Source organism: Halichoeres trimaculatus, unplaced genomic scaffold (assembly GCF_033239565.1).
Source record: "Halichoeres trimaculatus isolate MK-OKI-2021-1 unplaced genomic scaffold, fHalTri1.1 fHalTri1_scaffold_4, whole genome shotgun sequence".
Lineage (NCBI taxonomy): Eukaryota > Metazoa > Chordata > Actinopteri > Labriformes > Labridae > Halichoeres > Halichoeres trimaculatus.
Genome location: NW_027437182.1, coordinates 29,344,226 through 29,361,887, shown reverse-complemented (window position 1 = coordinate 29,361,887; position 17,662 = coordinate 29,344,226). Strand labels below are relative to the sequence as shown.

General features: G+C 39.6%; 1 protein-coding gene across 1 annotated transcript in view; it reads left to right on the top strand.

The window, feature by feature from the left end:
• The window catches only part of oca2 (oculocutaneous albinism II), a 92,863-nt gene that overhangs the window by 25,088 nt on the left and 50,113 nt on the right, over window positions 1-17,662 (top strand). The window contains exons 12-14 of the mRNA XM_074668388.1: window positions 2,366-2,422; window positions 5,944-6,068; window positions 8,333-8,471. Coding sequence (XP_074524489.1) covers window positions 2,366-2,422; window positions 5,944-6,068; window positions 8,333-8,471 — 321 coding nt within the window. The remainder of the gene's footprint in view (window positions 1-2,365; window positions 2,423-5,943; window positions 6,069-8,332; window positions 8,472-17,662) is intronic.

Sequence of the window (17,662 nt, the reverse complement as noted above, 5' to 3'; positions counted from 1 at the left end):
GCTGGCAACACATTTCAAAAAAGTTGGACCGAGGCCTGTTTACCATTGCGTTGCATCACCTTTTCTTTGAGTGACACTCTGTAAACTTGTGGGAACAGAGACCAGTTTTTAGAGTCTGGAAAGTTTAAAATGTCCCATCCTTCCTGAGATAAGGTCTCCTTTACCTTTCTTTTTGTTTTATTGTTTTCTGTGGGAGAAAAGTTGGGGCTGTACGCAGACCAGTAAAAACACCTGGACTCCTCTACTACAGAGCCATGCTGTTGTTACATGTGCAGAACAGGGTTTGGCATTGTCTTTGTCTGCAAGGTCTTTCCTGAGAAAGTCATGGTTGGGGCTGCGTCGCATGTTGCTCTAAATCTGTGTTTAATCTGAGGTAGTAGTGAATGGGTGTGAGCTCCCCATGCCATAACCATACATCCTCGTACCAAAAAGGATGCTGGCTTTTGAACTGTGCGCTGAAACAAGCCGGATAGTCCCTGTCCTTTTTTAGAGCAAGGAAGTGGTGTCGGTGATTTTAAAGGACAATGTCAAATTTTGAATCTTCAGACCTCAGGAAGAAAGTTCACGTCACTTCAGTCCATCTTAACTGGACTCGAGCCCAGAGAGGCCAACATTCCTGAATCATAATACGTGGTTTCCTCTTGACACGGCACACATACAGTGGTCTTTTGAAGAGAATTTGTCGTCTCTGTTTTTAATGCAGCATTGCCTGAAGGTCTGACTATCTTATCCACTTATACGTTTTTTTTGTATATACTGGGTTTTGCCAGGTCCTGTAAACCTAAAACTCTATTAGTCAGGAGACTTTCCACCAGTTTTTTTTTTTTTTTTAAGCATGACACAACTTTTTCAGAGTTTAGTTGTCCCAGTCTCAACTTTGTTAAAATATGTTGCCACTAGTAAATTTAAAATCGGTTTTATATCTTTTGAACACTGCAAATGTCTTCAGTTTCACTATCAAATCAGCCAAATTCAATAAAACTGATAGTTTTAATGAGTTGAACACCACCAAAGTCTATTCTTTCAACACTTAGAGCAGTGAAACAACTTTTTTTTGTTATTGGGGTTGTGAATGTTTGGCTTTTTGCTTAACAAAAGAGACTAAAGTTATTGTTTAGGATATTGTCAAATGACTTATTTCAATCAGAATCAAATTTATCACAAGGGAGTTACCTCAGTCTGTTGGTGCAAACAGAAAAAAAGGACAGAATAAGTATAAAAATATTCAAACAATATGAAAAAGAAAAAAGATATAAAGACTTGAGTAAGATAAACTTATTTCCAGAAAAACTGGAAAGAAATGTTGTGATTTACAGCTTGCACCTATGAGGAATTTTAATGCCCTTGAGGGCAGGAAGGATTATCTATTAACTTGTTCTGTACAAATGTAAGTAGTGTTTGAGAAACAAACTCTTGTTTAGTCTTTTAACAGCCAAACATTTCCCTCATCGAGGATCTTTTCTGTGAAAAGTAAAAAAACCTGTGTTTGCAGTTTGTAGTTTATCACTTTTTCTGACACTCTCCCAGCAGCAGCTGTTCAGAGATAAAATAAACACAACTCGAAAATATTCAGTCTCTATGCCAATGGTTTCTTTTGCCTTTGTAGAAAATGAAAAGGCATCAGCACCAGCTCAAGTCTGTTTTATAAAAACCTCTAAAGAAGAAGAGCTTTTACATGTGACTTAATGCTGTGTTTGTGATGCTCATTAATGATATTTAAGATGCCAAGTTGATCAGATTTCAATGATGAGATTAGAGCTGTTAATTTGATTGAGTTATATGGATGTATTTGTGTTTATTGTGGTGATATTTCACCTGAAATCCAGGCGCTGCTCCCCACTAATACGAAGATTGTAAAGTTTCCATGATACTCAAATCCAGATAACTTAATTTGAAGATCATGTTTCACCCTTTATTAGTCAGCACTCTACATTATCATGAGGAAGGCATCAGCTGGGCGTTACAGTAGCTGTGTTTATTGTACCCTACAGCTGCCCCAGCTGATACTATTCAGATTTTTATAACTAAGAAATGAAATCTTGGCTTATTTCAGTCACAGGCTGCCAAACATGCAGTCTCCTGAGAACAATTTGGATACTGTTTTGGCTTTTTTCACTCATCTCTCCTGCTTTAATGTGAACAATCTCAATAAAAGAAAATAATGTGAACTTACTGAATGTATATGTATAAAGAGAACTCCAGAAAATTTTCACTCTGAAGCATCTTGCCCACTCAAAACCATCTCCTACGTGTTCTCCATCTTTCTGCCTGCTGTGAAAATATCAAGATGACATATGTAGTTGTTACATAAGGTATAATGTCTTAATATATTTTGTTTTCATAAATATGTCCTTTTTTCTTCCAGATGGTTCTGGTGGCCATTTTCTCTGAGACTGGCTTCTTTGATTACTGTGCTGTGAAGGTGGGTGTGCTGCATGATGGGACTAAAAACTAACACAGAAAATAACAGAATCAGTGAAACGAGAAGATTATAAACATAGTTAACATATCAGCAGCCTTTGTTAGTATGAAACATTGACTGACAACTCTTAGATAGCAGCTGAAGTCAGACTTAAATCCCTTTCTTAAATTAGCACTGATCGATGACAGTGTTGTTGTTTTTTTCATGTTGACCCATCTGACATGAGGAAGATCTGAGAACTCTTTGAGGACGCCTTAACAAGTTTTGATGCCTGTTTACATCCTGACTCAACGGGAGAGCAATCAGAACATGCTGACAGGACTGACACTGTACTGTCGTCATGTTGCTTTATATATTTATCTATTTTTAATGAGGAAGAGTCTTATTTTTCAGGCTGCTACTCTCAAACTAATTTAAGAAGTAATGAAGAAAGAAAATCATCAGAAAGATCTTTTCAAAGGTGTTTATTGGCCTTTGTTGCATATTGTTACAGTGCACACTGATCAATCTTATCAATTAAAGTACAGTACAGTCAATCATATTTGTAATATATGAGTCTGATCTAAAAGAGGTGAACTGCAGAACTATTTTTCTGTCTATTCTAATTTAAGATGGGGGCTCACTAGAATTAGTCCGTCTCCTCAGCAGACATGTCCATGTCTCCTTATTTCTTGACAGTCCAATACCTAACCATCCCTCCCTGCAATTTAACAAAGTCTTGTCTGTCTAAATTCGCACCTTGTGTCTTGAAAAGTGACAGATGCTTGAAAATAGAAACTCTATATTTAAATGAGGTTTGGGTTATAACAGGTTATAACATGTTCTGTTATTTTTTTCATAAAAACACATGTTTCTTCATTCTCAGAATATGAGTCATTAGGCAAACATTAAGCACCAAAACATCTATAAAACATGCAGAACCAAACTGTGTGAAACAAAGAGTGAAATCTGGTCAGCTACTGTCCTTTCTGCCATAAACTTAATCCCTGCCATCCTTTTTTTTGTTTTTGTTTTTGCCTGTGAACATGTTTTTAATAAAAGACAAAGCAAGCGCTCAGTGGCCGCGATCCCATACAGTATGTGTTTCATCTCTTAGGAGGCATGACTACAGTGGATTTCCTCAATCACTATGTCCCCTGTAAAGCCTAAAAGTGACTGTTTTCTAAACTGCTTACACTAACAGTGCCTACTATTTTGACTGAAATTCAGTCTGTAGAAGTAAGTATGCGAAAACTTGTAAAATCTGAAGTATACTAAAAATTCCTGGATGATCTACTGATTCAGGAAAATTTCTCAATATGCAACTGAGCAGTCTACCTGGCATACTGTTTCCCACACTGCACAGCTCTAGTGCTGTTTGTCTGTGCGGGTGGCAAGTTTCAGTGAATTACCGCCATCTACTGGGATGAGTCAGAATTATAACCACAACACAACAACAGTAACGTGAGACTGTCCGTGAGATAGGAGTGAAGTGATGAGATAGAAGCCCCAGTAAATCTTGTCACTTCCAGTCATAAAAGAAGTGTTTACTTCTACAAATTCATTAAAGCCTATTTAAACTAATAATTACCTTTTTTAACCATACGTTGATTGTATGGAAGTGGCTTTTCCATCAGCATTAAAAAAAAAAAAAACTCAATCCCTTCCAGATTTTTAAAATAAACGATATAACTTTTTGTGTAAGATTCAAAATCAAATGTGATGACTCTGCTGTGGTATGATTAACAAATAACTAAGATGTCACGATCTACCCTTAGTTTGCTTTGTATGTTTTTAATGAGGTAAAAAAAAACAACACCAACAACAACAAAAAAAGATGTAGCTCCGCCTTCCAAAACCATAAACCAGAGTAGTAATCCACAAAACAGACCCAACAGAACAGTCTTACTACATGCTACAAGAAAAAGCAGTAGGTAGTTTGCAGTGCCTACATAGATACTACATTTACATGTGGTATGTAGTACGTGGTAAAATCAGCCAATATCTTCATCTCAAAGATTAGCTAACCCATGTGTGCTGTGTTTGATTGTGTAAGTCCATTACAATCCAAAAGGGGGCGTAGGACACACTTTCACGATATTCTTGGAAAACAGCATCACCTGCAGCACCACTCAGTGCAACAAATAATGTAATAATAATTAAACTGGGCAAAAATTGTGACACTTAACTCCTACACCCCTTTTTAGCTGAAAACCCCTTCATGTAGAATTTTATTTGGTGTATAGCGAGCTCTGTGAGTTATGAAAACCTATCCCTCGAACAATTTAAGAACATAGAAATGAGCAATATAGATAACAAGGCTGTAAACACTTTTATTTCTGCTGTCAAATTAAATATTTTGAAATGGTTAGGACTAGGCTCTTCAGGGTTTTGGAGACAGCCTCAAGTGGACACTGGAAGAACTGCAATTTTTACCAAATCCCTACTGGCTCTTTCTTTCAACACTGGAGGTCACTGCTTGCTTATGTTGGAGTTGGAGGTCAGACAGCCAGTTAAAATACAAAGAGAGCAGAAAGCTAAAGAAAGCCAGTGAATTTCAGGGAGAAGGGGAGTTGCTGATCCTCATGTACAGACATGAAAGAGCAAAGTTTATTTTAACCCAAAAACTAACGGAATAACTTTGCCTGCCGTTGCTGTAACATCACTGGTGCACGGTTACTGAAACTTACTGAACGTGCTCATGCAAAGGACACAATCTGGCTTTGAATCAGAAGTCCACATCACCACTCTGATGCTCTTCAGAGCTCTGCAGTGTGAAAGTGCACGACCCTCATAAGCTTTGCTCCTGAAAGTCGGAGTGTTTGCAGATTGGGTTCACTGTTAGTAGCATAGAAGATAAACATATTTTCATGTGTTAAGGACACATAAGTTTCTCCATTCCAGCTTCAGCTAGTGCTCTGCTGTTGATCCACATCTATCCTATAAATAATACACAGCCTCACATTAGTCTCTTACTCTAAAGCAAAATGTAATCTCATCATCCACTCTGAACAAGGTCAGGCTTCCTCCCGTCAGAAAAACATCAGTTTCAATCCTGAATACTCGCCATGGATGGTGAAGGAGGTTGAATACCTTTCGTCCTTCAGGTGCAGAGGCACTCAGACCTGCAGAACAGAGGGATAATGCAGGCTCATGAATTTTAAGTGTGAGCTGGGCGAGGGCAGGCACTCGAATTAAAATACCTCCCTTGAGAGAAGCTCGGACACGTTGTACTATTGCATTCACAGCGCAACCATCCTGAGCTTGAGAGTAAATCTCTGCTCAGTCTTAAATCCATAAAGTGTGCCTTTTTCTAAGTGCACGTTGCTTTCATATGCTCCTAATGTAGCATTATGTATCACTTTTGTATTCTTGATGCTCAGAAAAATGGTCTTAATCTTTGTCCACCTCACCCCTCTATAACCTCTTTGATTCAGCTCATTGTGTCCCTCTCAAACTGGGAGCTATAAAAATCTTTCTCATTATTGTTTGTCTTGTTGCCAAATGATCAACTTAATGTTACACCTAACTTTTTTCTGCAGGCCTACCAGTTATCAAGAGGAAGAGTGTGGCCGATGATCATCATCCTCTGCCTCATTGCTGCCATCCTCTCCGCTTTCCTCGACAATGTGACCACCATGATGCTCTTCACCCCTGTCACCATACGGTACGGTACACTCCTGATGCCTTTTTATGTGCTGCTGTGTGTACCCTCTTGCTATGAGCAGCTTTTTGTACACAGAGCAAATGATGTCAATAAATCTGATGAATACATTTAAAAACATGTTTGGAGGATTAGACAGACAATCTTGAGAGTATTCAGTTGTCAAATAAAAGAGAGGAGAAATGATTAAACTACCAATTAGTTTTAGGAAGGAGTTACATGGATTCAACATGATACCTCTCTTATGGCAACTGAGTAAAATTCTCCAGCAAGAAGATTTCAAAAAGGCAGATACCTTTCTTATTCAGGCTTCAGCAACTATCATAGTTCTTCTTCATGTTTTTTTTCTTGTATGTGTCGTCCTGAAAAAGTAGAAAGAAAGAAAGAAAGAAAGAAAGAAAGAAAGAAAGAAAGAAAGAAAGAAAGAAAGAAAGAAAGAAAGAAAGCTTAACATAGAACCTTGTCTAAACGTACAAGCTTTATTTATTTTTCTAAGAGTTTTTCTCATCAGTAACTATATACATAGCAGCTCTTTTATACAAATCCCTGGAAAATCAGTTCCCAGGTTGTAACAGTGTTCAGCTAAGACATATGTTTAAGAGAAAGTAGTACAAAAATTTAATAAAGAAGATGAACTTTTAAATGTTCCATCATTCAAACAGTAATTATAAAGTATTATTTATAGAGCATCTTTTAAAACATTATTTTACAGAGTGCTTAACAAAAAACTTAGAACAAAATGACATAAATAGAGTAAAAAACAGCAATTAAACAGTGTAAAAGTAAAATGTAATTGGTACAACCTCAAAGTGTAAACAGAAGCCTATGCGAACAACATCCATACTAGTACACTGCAAAAACCTGAAATCTTATGTAGTGTTTTCGTCTTATTTTCAGTAGAAAGTGTCTTTTTAGACTTGATATGAGCCACATTCACCTGACCTGTCGAGAAAAAAATGTCTTTTAGAGACAAAATGAGGTCTGAATTGCTTGTAAGAAGTAAAAAAAAATATCTTCTAATGGAACAAGAGAAAAGATTCTTGTATTAAGATGTTGACAAGTTTCAAGCCAATTTTTTTTTTAATTCCATCTGCAGTTTTTTTTACTTGTTACAAGCAATTTGGACCTCATTTTTGTCCTCAAATAACTTAAAATAAGACATTTTTCTGGACTCATAAGTTGAATGTTGCTCCAATCAAGTATAACAAGACCATTTTTACTAAAATGAGACAAAAACACTTGATACGATTTCAGCTTTTGCAGTGTAAACATTACAGAAACATGTATTTCATTGCTTTCCTGCTAAAAAAAAAAGATTGCACAAAAGATTGCAACCAGAGAAGTGGCTTAAATGTAAAAACTGTTGGAAACATAAAAAGGCTGATTGGTCCAGCAGAATCACCTTCCAGTATTTGTCTCCCTCATGCAGTCTCCATCATAGGTTTAAAGAAGCTGTGGCACACTAGTTAAGAATTGAACCTTGTTGGGGGGGCTGGTTTGATTGATTGGTTTAACTCAGCTGGCAGGGTGTCTGACAGATACCACAAAGAGCTACAAAGTAGTTCAGAAACAGAAAGTTGTCGACAGCAATGGAGGTCCTCATGCAGTTACAAACACAAAAACCTTATTATCAATGGAAAATACTCACACCTTGTGTATTTCAGCAAGACAAACCGTTTTCTGAACGCAGTACAACAGCATGAGAAACACAACAAAAGAGACAGCTAACTTTTAAGCATGTGAAATTCTGAAATCAAAAAGAGCGGGACAAAATTTCTCTTTCACAGCTTTAGAAACTATATGTTTATTTTTATATTAACTACAAAAATTACAATATCATTTCTGGATGGACTGAAATTATTCAAATTGGTAAAAACACGTAACATTACTTCATTTCCCTCTACTGCCCTGTCTCACAAATCAAGAGTTTGTGTACCTCCACCTCTGACTCATCCCTGTCTCTGTTTTATGATCTTGAGTCCAAACAGCGGCCCATTATTAAACCTCTTTGTTGCCTGAAGGTCAGAATATTGATGATATTTGACTTGACTAGATTTGGACTCCCCACAAACACAACCCAGATCCAGGATCAACTGCGCTCCAACCTGTTATCAGGGCAGCGTGGGGTGTTTCCTCCACAGCCTCGATGTAAAAGGACCAATACTTTTTAACTCCCAATATCCTTTTTATATGCTGTATTACTTTCTACAACACGTCACAATCTAATCGCGGCTAAAGGGCTTTTCTGTCTCTATCTGATTTTGCAGGTTGTGTGAGGTGCTTAATCTAGACCCCAGACATGTCCTGATTGCAGAAGTAATCTTCACCAACATCGGAGGGGCTGCCACAGCTGTCGGTGATCCACCCAATGTGATTATAGTATCAAACCAGGACCTGCGCAGAGAAGTAAGCACTTTCACAGATCTCATGTCTCAACTTACTCTAATGTAGTGCAAAAGAGATCAGCCCAGAGTAATCTGACACATGGGCTGGACGCTTAGGGTGGCCAACATAATGCCTGCCTGCCAAACCTAACCTCTTCAGTAAGATAAAGAAGATAACTGTGTTTCATGCTCGAAAGAGATGAAAGGTGAATGACGAGGTGAGGGATAATTTCTGTTTCTGTCACAAATATTTAATTGTCCTCTCAATTATTTTATAAACATATGGTTCTTTTCTGCCAAACAGTTCAGATTCTTTGACCTGGGCCTGTATGCATGACAAGCAGTTAGCGGGGAAAACGGACCGTTTGTACTAACAAAAAAAAAGTTGATTAGCGGTATGCATGAGCCAGGTTAACGGCACAAAGGAGTGTTTTGCTTTAATGGAGATAGATCCCACCATTACAGGCGCTAACGGCAGGATAACAGCGCCAGTTCAGCTGTTTAAAGGCAGACATTACGCAATCAGTTACAGTTTGAAACAAAATATGTAAAGACAATTGAGATAAATTATTTCAGTGAACAGATGAGATAAGGGAGACAAACGGGCGAGTCTTGCTGCCGTCAGTTTTACATGTTTGATTCGCTCTTTGCTTTTATGCGTCCGAGTCCTTCCAAGATGTGTGTGGTGAAATATTTGAGTCCATAAACTGCTTTAAGAGTTATTCATTGAGGTACAGGGGCATTGCTGCAACCCTTGTTTAACAAAACAGCTTTCATATTACTGATTTTATTATTGATTATTAAACTATTATTATACTATTTTCTACGGAAAGGCCACACACATTTACTCTGTTCAAGATCACCAAACTTTCTCTTTCTCTTTGTTTACCTGATTGACTCACAGGTTACAGCTGTTTGTGTATTCTGGTGATAAAATCTCCATTTCTCCGGCTAAAGAAACTTTTCTTGATCTTCTCTCAGTCACACTGTTACTTGTTGCCAGTTTTTGAGTGATAGACATGCACAGTTTGAGTTGAGTTGAGTTGATGGGGTTTTCCAGGAGGTTTTCCTTAATTATGATGTAATCTGCACCTGCGTCTCTTTCATGGTGTAATTAGTTAACTGGGCGATTATTTGCAGTTGTGCATAGGGCCAACACTGCAGCTAAACGGGCTGTTCCAAAACAGAGCTTGAGGACTAATGGTCCCATTTGTTTAATGACTGAACGTGCATACTGGCCTAAATGAGTAATGAAGTAAACAGCTACAGGGCACCCGTCGGTAATTTGAGCTGAGCTGTGTCTCTGATTGGACAGGCAGACAATCCTGATATCTTCTAAACCACAGTTAGAAAAATTCCCCCCACATACATGCAGTGTGTGCCTGTTGTGAAATAAGCGTGTCAGACCCAAGCTTTTTTTGAACCAGGGTGTAAATATTCTTTTTAACGCTGAAAAGGTCTATTTTTTGGCTTGGTGTGTATGTGGTTTCCAGTCTTTCTGCATTCAGCCTCAAGCGGATTCTTGACGAACAGCGACTTTTAGCGCTGCTACATAGGCTTCATTTTTCTAAACTGGATGTTACCCCTTGACTTTAACGGGACTATAATGCTCTTTTATCAGGTTAAACTTTATTTATACTTCAGATTCACTCATATATGAAGGTGGAAGATTTGAAAGTCTGCATTATTTTATTTCTAACCTTGTTTCAAAAAATGGCTTCATGGTTCAGAATCGAGTCAGTATTTGGTACTTGGTGGTGTACTTCACTCTCTGCAGGTTGTGTCCTTGAACTACTTGGTTGGGTTTCTGTCTTCTTTTGTGAGACTGTTTTCCAAACTGATACCTCAGAGTCAGGTAGTTTTTTAATGTAAAGAGTGTTTTTCCAGAGATTTGAGACAATTGAACAAATGTGAACTCTAAGAGAAAAGAAAATGTATGGTGAGTCATGTTTCTATAGCAGAGCAGTCAAAACACTTTTTTTTTGTCTGAGGCTTTCATCGTCTTTTAATAAGCTCTGACACTCACGGCCTAACACAACCTTTACAAAACATCAATTACAAACAGGTATTTACAGGTATGTTGTCAGTATGCTCTGAATGAATGTTGTCTGTTTTTTTTCCGGGCTGTACATGTGATATTCCTGCTGAGTGGAATCTCCCTGTCTGTTCACACACACCTGAGTCGTGACCTTTGTTAACGTTGATGTGCAGGTGATGAATGGAGCCGTTGTGGCAGTGAAACCAATTTATAGTTTTTTTTGCTGCTGTCGCCATAAATCACAGGAATCCAAAATGTCACAATCGCAGAGAAAATCCCAGTGACACTCTGCTTTCAGCGTATCAGACACAATGTTGCATTGGCAGCTTTCCTGATCATCTAATTCATGAGATGTTCTGGTCAACATAAAGGTCATGTGCCATTGTCTGTCTGCCTGTGTCCCTCTCTGTAAGTTCTCGTAGGATCCACAGAAAATTAACATCCTTCATTTAATAGAGCTTGGAGGAAAAGTGTACGATTTGGAAAACTTGTGAAACAGCAGAACTACTGGTCAGATTTTACTGGCTGTTTCTAAACAATGTCAGACTGAGTTTATTTTTCTCCAGGAGGCTGCTATTTCTGATTTCATTCCAGATTTCTGAATATTTAGATCCTCCTATCAAACATGGAGACCCTGTGATTCAGGAGGGTAATGCTGGGGAAGCTCTGGTCACCATTTTTTTAGCCCTTTTTCCTGATCTAATTGAACAAAAGTAGATAAATCCGACCAGTTTGCAGGCTCAATAATAACATGAAGCAAACATCAGGGCTCCAGATTTGTTGTCACCAACTTTGCCGTACAGCTCTAGCTTCTGGTAGTGTTGCAGCAGGACACATACAGTGTTGATCCAAAAGAAGCCAAACATCTAAACCGCAGAGATAAGCTGAGTGTCCAAAGTAACGGATTCAACCACACTGTTTGTCAACATTTGGGCCTTTACACTCTCTCCAGGATATTTATCATTTTTCAGAGGCTGGAGTTTGCTTCTTCAGCTGAGCAACTCTTTGTGAAGTCTTTGGATGTAGTATTCAATTGGAAGTGTCAAACTCAAGGGCTAGCGCCACTGTTTTCCAACTACTGATGGTTTAGCTTCTCAGTGGAAGAGGAGAACCTTCCAGAAGGACAACCGTCTCTGCAGCGATCTGCCCAGCAGGCCTGTATGGTACAGTAGCCACTCATTAGGAAAAGACACATGGCAGCCTGCTTGGAGTAAGCTTAAAGACCCCTGAAGGACTTTTAGACAATAAGAAAGACAATACTCTGGTCTGATGAGACAAAAATTGGATTATAAAATTCAAAAAATATATTAAAATATTTGGAAGACTCCAGGCACAGCTCATCACCTGACCAGTACCATCCCCACAGTGAAGTATGGTGGTGGCAGCTTCACGCTGTGGGGATGTTTTTCAGCAGCAGGAACTACAAGACTAGTCTGGATTGAGATAAAAATGAATACAGTAATGTACAGAGAAAACCTGCTCCAGAACACTTTGGCCTCAGACTGGGGCAACGGTTCATCTTTCAGCAGGACAACAACCCTAAACACACAGCCAAGATATCAAAGGAGTGGCTTCAGGACAACTCTAAATGTCCTCAAGTGGCCCAGACAGAGCCCAGACTTGAATCCCATCTAACATCTCTGAAGTGATCTGAAAATGTCTTAGCACTGACGCTCCAACCTGATGGAGTTTGAGAGGTGCTGCAAAGAGGAATGGGCCAAACTTCCCCTTTATAACTTTGCTGGGCTTGTGGCATCATATTCAAAAAGACTATGATTGAGTCTGACTGCAGCTGCTGTCGACAGTGCATCAACAAAGTACTGAGAAAGGACTGTGAATACTCATGAAAATGTGATGTCTTTGAATTTTGAGGATAAGATGGATTTCTATTTTGGATTTAGGCTGTAAGTTAACAAAACGTGGAAAAGGGAAGCGCTGTTATACTTTCCTGATGCACTGTACGTACAGTTAGGAGGAGACAGATCAGTGGTTACATGCAGTCACTCAAGAGTAAATGATTATTATGAGATGATAAGTCTAAATAAGGAAGGAAAAAAAACAACTAAAAGCCAGAAAAGCCAAAATTGTCTTTGATCAGATAGCTGAGAACAGAGTAAGTCTGATGTTTCAATAACTGAATGATTCTGATGTGGCTTAAAACAAGAATGAACACAAATAGCTGATTATGCTCTTAGCTTCCAGCAGACATCTGGAGCTTATGGAAATTCAGTCATTTGAATCTCACAGGTAAAACATGAGACTCATGTCAGCTGGTAAAGGACTTCATTGAAGATACAGTTATCAAAGCTCCCCTAAGCAAGCCAACACAGCTCTTATTTCCAGCCTGCATTAGTGGTTACCCTCAAAGAGTTCGACAACATCAGTCTTAGTGTGGGTCCCTGCTCTAAGGATGCACTTGAAGTTCTTGCTTAAAGCTTCTTCAAAGGATTTTTCATCTGGTATATATACAATGACATGGGGTTATACATTATTTTAAGCACAACAGCAGCTCTCTGAGTCCCCGCTTGTGGCACATTTAATTATTTCTGATGCCTCAGTGGAGTACTGCCTCCCCAGTGTCTTCCCCCTCCTGCAACATGACAAACACCTCAGCAGCTGCAGCAGCTATTACTGCTGTGGCTCTCATCACGTATGAGGGGCATGCCTGGGCACTCAGGAGTCCCAGTCTTTGGGATTATAGTGTAATTAAACTTGTGAAGAAGTGTCAGAGCTGATGCAACGCTGAGTGGAAGTATGTAACTGAAGCCGTAGTCCTTCTCCTGAGCTGCATGACGTACGTCACACTTTGGGCGATGGCGAAGACCAGCGTGTGTGTGCCACAGGCTCAGAGTGATGTAACAGTTTTTTAATGTACACAATATATTTGGAGCTCCAACCTTTATCTCAGCACTTTGGCTTTACTCATGTCTATTTTCCATTCATCATATGGTCATCTTTCTACTTCATTATCCAAATTTAAGGTTTGATTCTTGTGTTCAGGTTTATGGCCACTTAAGAATTTAAAGAAAGGACTTTGTAGGTGATCTTGAAAAAGTCTCACTTCTAGGTATATGCCTGATTGCAACGCACAATTTAAAATTAGATTATCAGGGCCACAGATGGCCTAGCGGTCTAGGTCACGCCCCATGAGGTTTGCCTGAAAAAATAACTTTAAAAATAAAGAGATTATCAGTGCTAAAGTAGGTTATTTGTAAAAGCTATTTCTCAGCCTCCCTGGGCTGGATTGATTTACGACACTTAGTCCCAATGACAACAGCATGAGGATGCAGTTAAACAAAAAAACAGATTGTTCTTCTTTTATTAATGATTTGGAATGATTTTGTAGTAATAGTGGACGCTGGAGCTGGACCGATGAAAAGAAAACGGGTTAAACTGTTTGTGCTAATGTTGATTCCAACCCACAGTCAGCAGTTATTCTGCAGTGGTCCGTTCAAACTTGAGAGTCTATCAGTAAAATAAAGAGTGAGGTTATGTTAGCTCTGCTTGGTAGGTGAAGACTGTGTTGTTTCCATTAAAAAGTTGTCGTGGACAAAGAAAAACAGTGTGAAAAAGGAATCACTCTTCAGTCATTTGCTTCAAAACAAAATCATGCCTTGGTCAAAGTTCTCATGGCAGTAGGTGCAAGTGTTTATGGGAAACAGATGCTGTATCCCAAATCTTCCCACTTCTGCACTTACACTTCTTATTTGAGTGCATAAGGGTGTTAACACTGACAGTGTTGAAAAATACAGTCAGCTGGCGTGCTCAAAACAGTCAAAAAGTTGAGTACAGGACAGTGGACACTTTTCACACTCGCCATAATGGTTTAGCAGAGGAAGGGGCGGGAACGGATTAAATGACGGTTGATGGATGCACCTTGGTGGTTAACTCCTCCACATCATTTAACAAACTGTTATACTCCGCAGTACTTCTGCACCCAGGTTGATGCGTGTATTGTTGTTGTTGATAAACAAATAATCAGGTTAGACATAGATTGAATACAAGGTTTAAAATAACCAGAAAAAGTTCATTATCAATTATAAAATCAGAGAAAGACGTCTGTTTCAGGCTTTCAGCAGTCTAAAAGTGACAAACAGATATCAGGAGAGCAGCCAGTTGCTTGCACTAAAATCAGGAACATGCATCATCTTTTTAAGTTGTTCTCACTGGTCGAGTACAGATATAGTCCAAGGCTGCCAATTGGCCTGCAATCTATACATAAAGCATTCACTTCTTTTGCTCTGTTATTTTAAAGCGGTGATATGCATGTCAGTGTGTCTGTAATGAGCTAAAAGGATCATTGTCTGCTTATTTATGAAACCTGTAATTAAATTCAGCTTCAAAGAATAGTTTTGATGTTTGAGCAGGCAGCTGACACTTCCCTTTCTAAAATTACTCAGACTAATGATGAACTACGACTACAACTTTATTCTTTTAATATTATCACCATTCTCTGAGACTTTTTGACAATTTTCTTCCTAAACAATCTCATAATTTAACTACTTAAATCTTTTTTCCTTGGAGTCACTACATTTCAATATCTGTGGGTTAATTTGATGTTGACCTCCTCACTTTACACTGGTTTGTTTCTGTTCTCTGTCTGGAAAAAGGCTTTCCTCCACTGTTTTCAGTCTGTATGCAGATTGTGACCAAAGTAAACAGCAGTTAAAACGTCTCACTGAGTGAATCTGAGGGGCCTGTCTGTCTGAAAAGGGCAATGACTGGTAGGCCTCTCTCATAACCTTCACTCGTCTTATACTCGGAGGGGGAAAATGCTGCAGCACTAGAAGACATGACATTTCCCCGGCTGCTTGATGTGGCATCTGTTCGTGCAGGGTGACATTTTAGCCTTTGTGGGTGCAGCAGTATGTGGTCTCCTCCAGTGTACAGTAGCATCCTGCTTCCCCCGGCTCCTGCGTCCTGCTGTCCAGTTTGTCTTGGCTCGGTCTTCCAGGTGACAGAACGGCGAGGACACAGCGGCAGCACGCTCATTCAGTCATGTCTGGCCTCTGATAAGGACAGCTTGTGTGGGCATGCATGGTTTGCTTGGCGGTGTGTTTGTTTGTTTGCATGCTTGCTTGTTTGTGTCAGGGGATTTTTTTTAGGGGAAATCCAGAAATAGAACAGCAGTTGGCTGTGGAGTGTGTGTTTAGGTGGTTCTGCCCTCATAAGAGCGTCCTTGTATTTGATTTGTCACGGAGCAAAGAGAGCATGGCGCATACAAAGTCTCCAACTCATTTGGGTTTTGATTTCATTGAGGGACACTGGAGACTCTCTTTGCCAAATGGATCTCCTCCAACAGGTCAGAGGAGTGGTTGACATTGGCTCTAAAATATGAGCACAACAGGGTTATAGTTGACAGCTGCAAACAGAAATACATAACAGCAACAAACACACAGGCAGACAGGTGTTCTTTCACTGTTTGCTGTCTTGTTCTTTGCTTCTGAACACTCAGGCACACACACCGAACACTGGATGACTAATACATTTATAGGCTCGTGTTTATCAAAATGTTTTTAGACTATAGAAAGCAAAAAGCTTTATGAAGATGAAATATACACTCACTGGCCACTTAATTAGGCACACCTGTCCAACTGCTCGTTAATGTAAATTTCTAATCAGCCAATCACATGGCAGCAACTCAATGCATGTAGGCATGTAGACATGGTCAAGATGATCTGCTGCAGTTCAAACCGAGCATCAGAATGGGGAAGAAAGGTGATTTAAGGGACTTTGAATGTGGCATGGTTGTTGGAGCCAGACGGGCTGGTCTGAGTATTTCAGAAACGGCTGATCTACTGGGATTTTAACCCGCAACCATCTCTAGGGTTTACAGAGAATGGTCCCAAAAAGAGAAAATATCCAGTGAGCAGCAGTTCTGTGAGCCAAAATGTCTTGTTGATGCCAGAGGTCAGAGGAGAATGGACAGACTGGTTGGAGCTGATAGAAAGACAATAGTAACTCAAATAACCACTGGTTACAACCGAGGTCTGCAGAAGAGCATCTCTGAACACACAGCACGTCCAACCTTGAGGCAGATGGGCTACAGTAGCAGAAGACCACACCGGGTGATCCTCCTGTCAGCTAAGAACAGGAAACTGAGGCTACAATTCACACAGCAACACCAAAACTGGACAATAGAAGATTGGAAAAACGTTGCCTGTTCTGATGAGTCTGGATTTCTGCTCCACATTCAGATGGTAGGGTCAGAATTTGGCATCACCAACATGAAAGCATGGATCCATCCTACCTTGTATCAACGGTTCAGGCTGCTGCTGGTGGTGTAATGGTGTGGGGGATATTTTCTTGGCTCACTTTGGGCCCCTTAGTATCAACTGAGCCTGGTTTAAAGTCCACAGCCTACCTGAGTATTGTTGCTGACCATGTCCATCCCTTTATGAGCACAGTGTACCCATCTTCTGATGGCTACTTCCAGCAGGATAACGCTCCATGTCATAAAGCTGGAATCATCTCAGACTGGTTTCTTCAACATGACAATGAGTTCACTGTTCTCAAATGTCCTCCACAGTCCCCAGATCTCAATCCAATAGAGCACCTTTGGGATGTGGTGGAACAGGAGATTCTCATCATGGATGTTCAGCCGACAAATCTGCAGCAACTGTGTGAAGCTATCATGTCAATATGGACCAAACTCTCTGAGGAATTTTTACAGTACCTTGTTGAAGTCGAGCCATGCTTCTCTCTCATTTAGCTTTATCTGTTTAGTGTTTTGTTTCACTTTTGTTGTGCCTTCCTCACCTGTGCTACGTTCACTATTGTAGACAATCAGGATAGCTTCTTCCACTCGCAATCTTCTATATGTGAAGTCAGTTACTGAGCACTCTGTGATTGACTGATGCTTACTCTCTGCCCAAAACATCAACATATATGTTGAGAATAAGCTTGAGGCAGACACAGACACTGACACGGAACAGAATTATTCCTGTAAAAGTTGACATTTTTGGGGGGGAAATCCTGCAGACTCTACCTTTATTGACCATCATAGTGGTAACCTGTATTTCTTTTATAATCTTTCTGCAGTGCCTCAGAAATTTCCAAGCTGCAGCACATTCAAAATTACTAGTTGACTGAAGTCCTTAATCAGTTTAAAACATCTAATTGAAAATGCTAAGTTTTTTTTTCTGACTGATCAGAGGACAGCAGGCATGGATTTT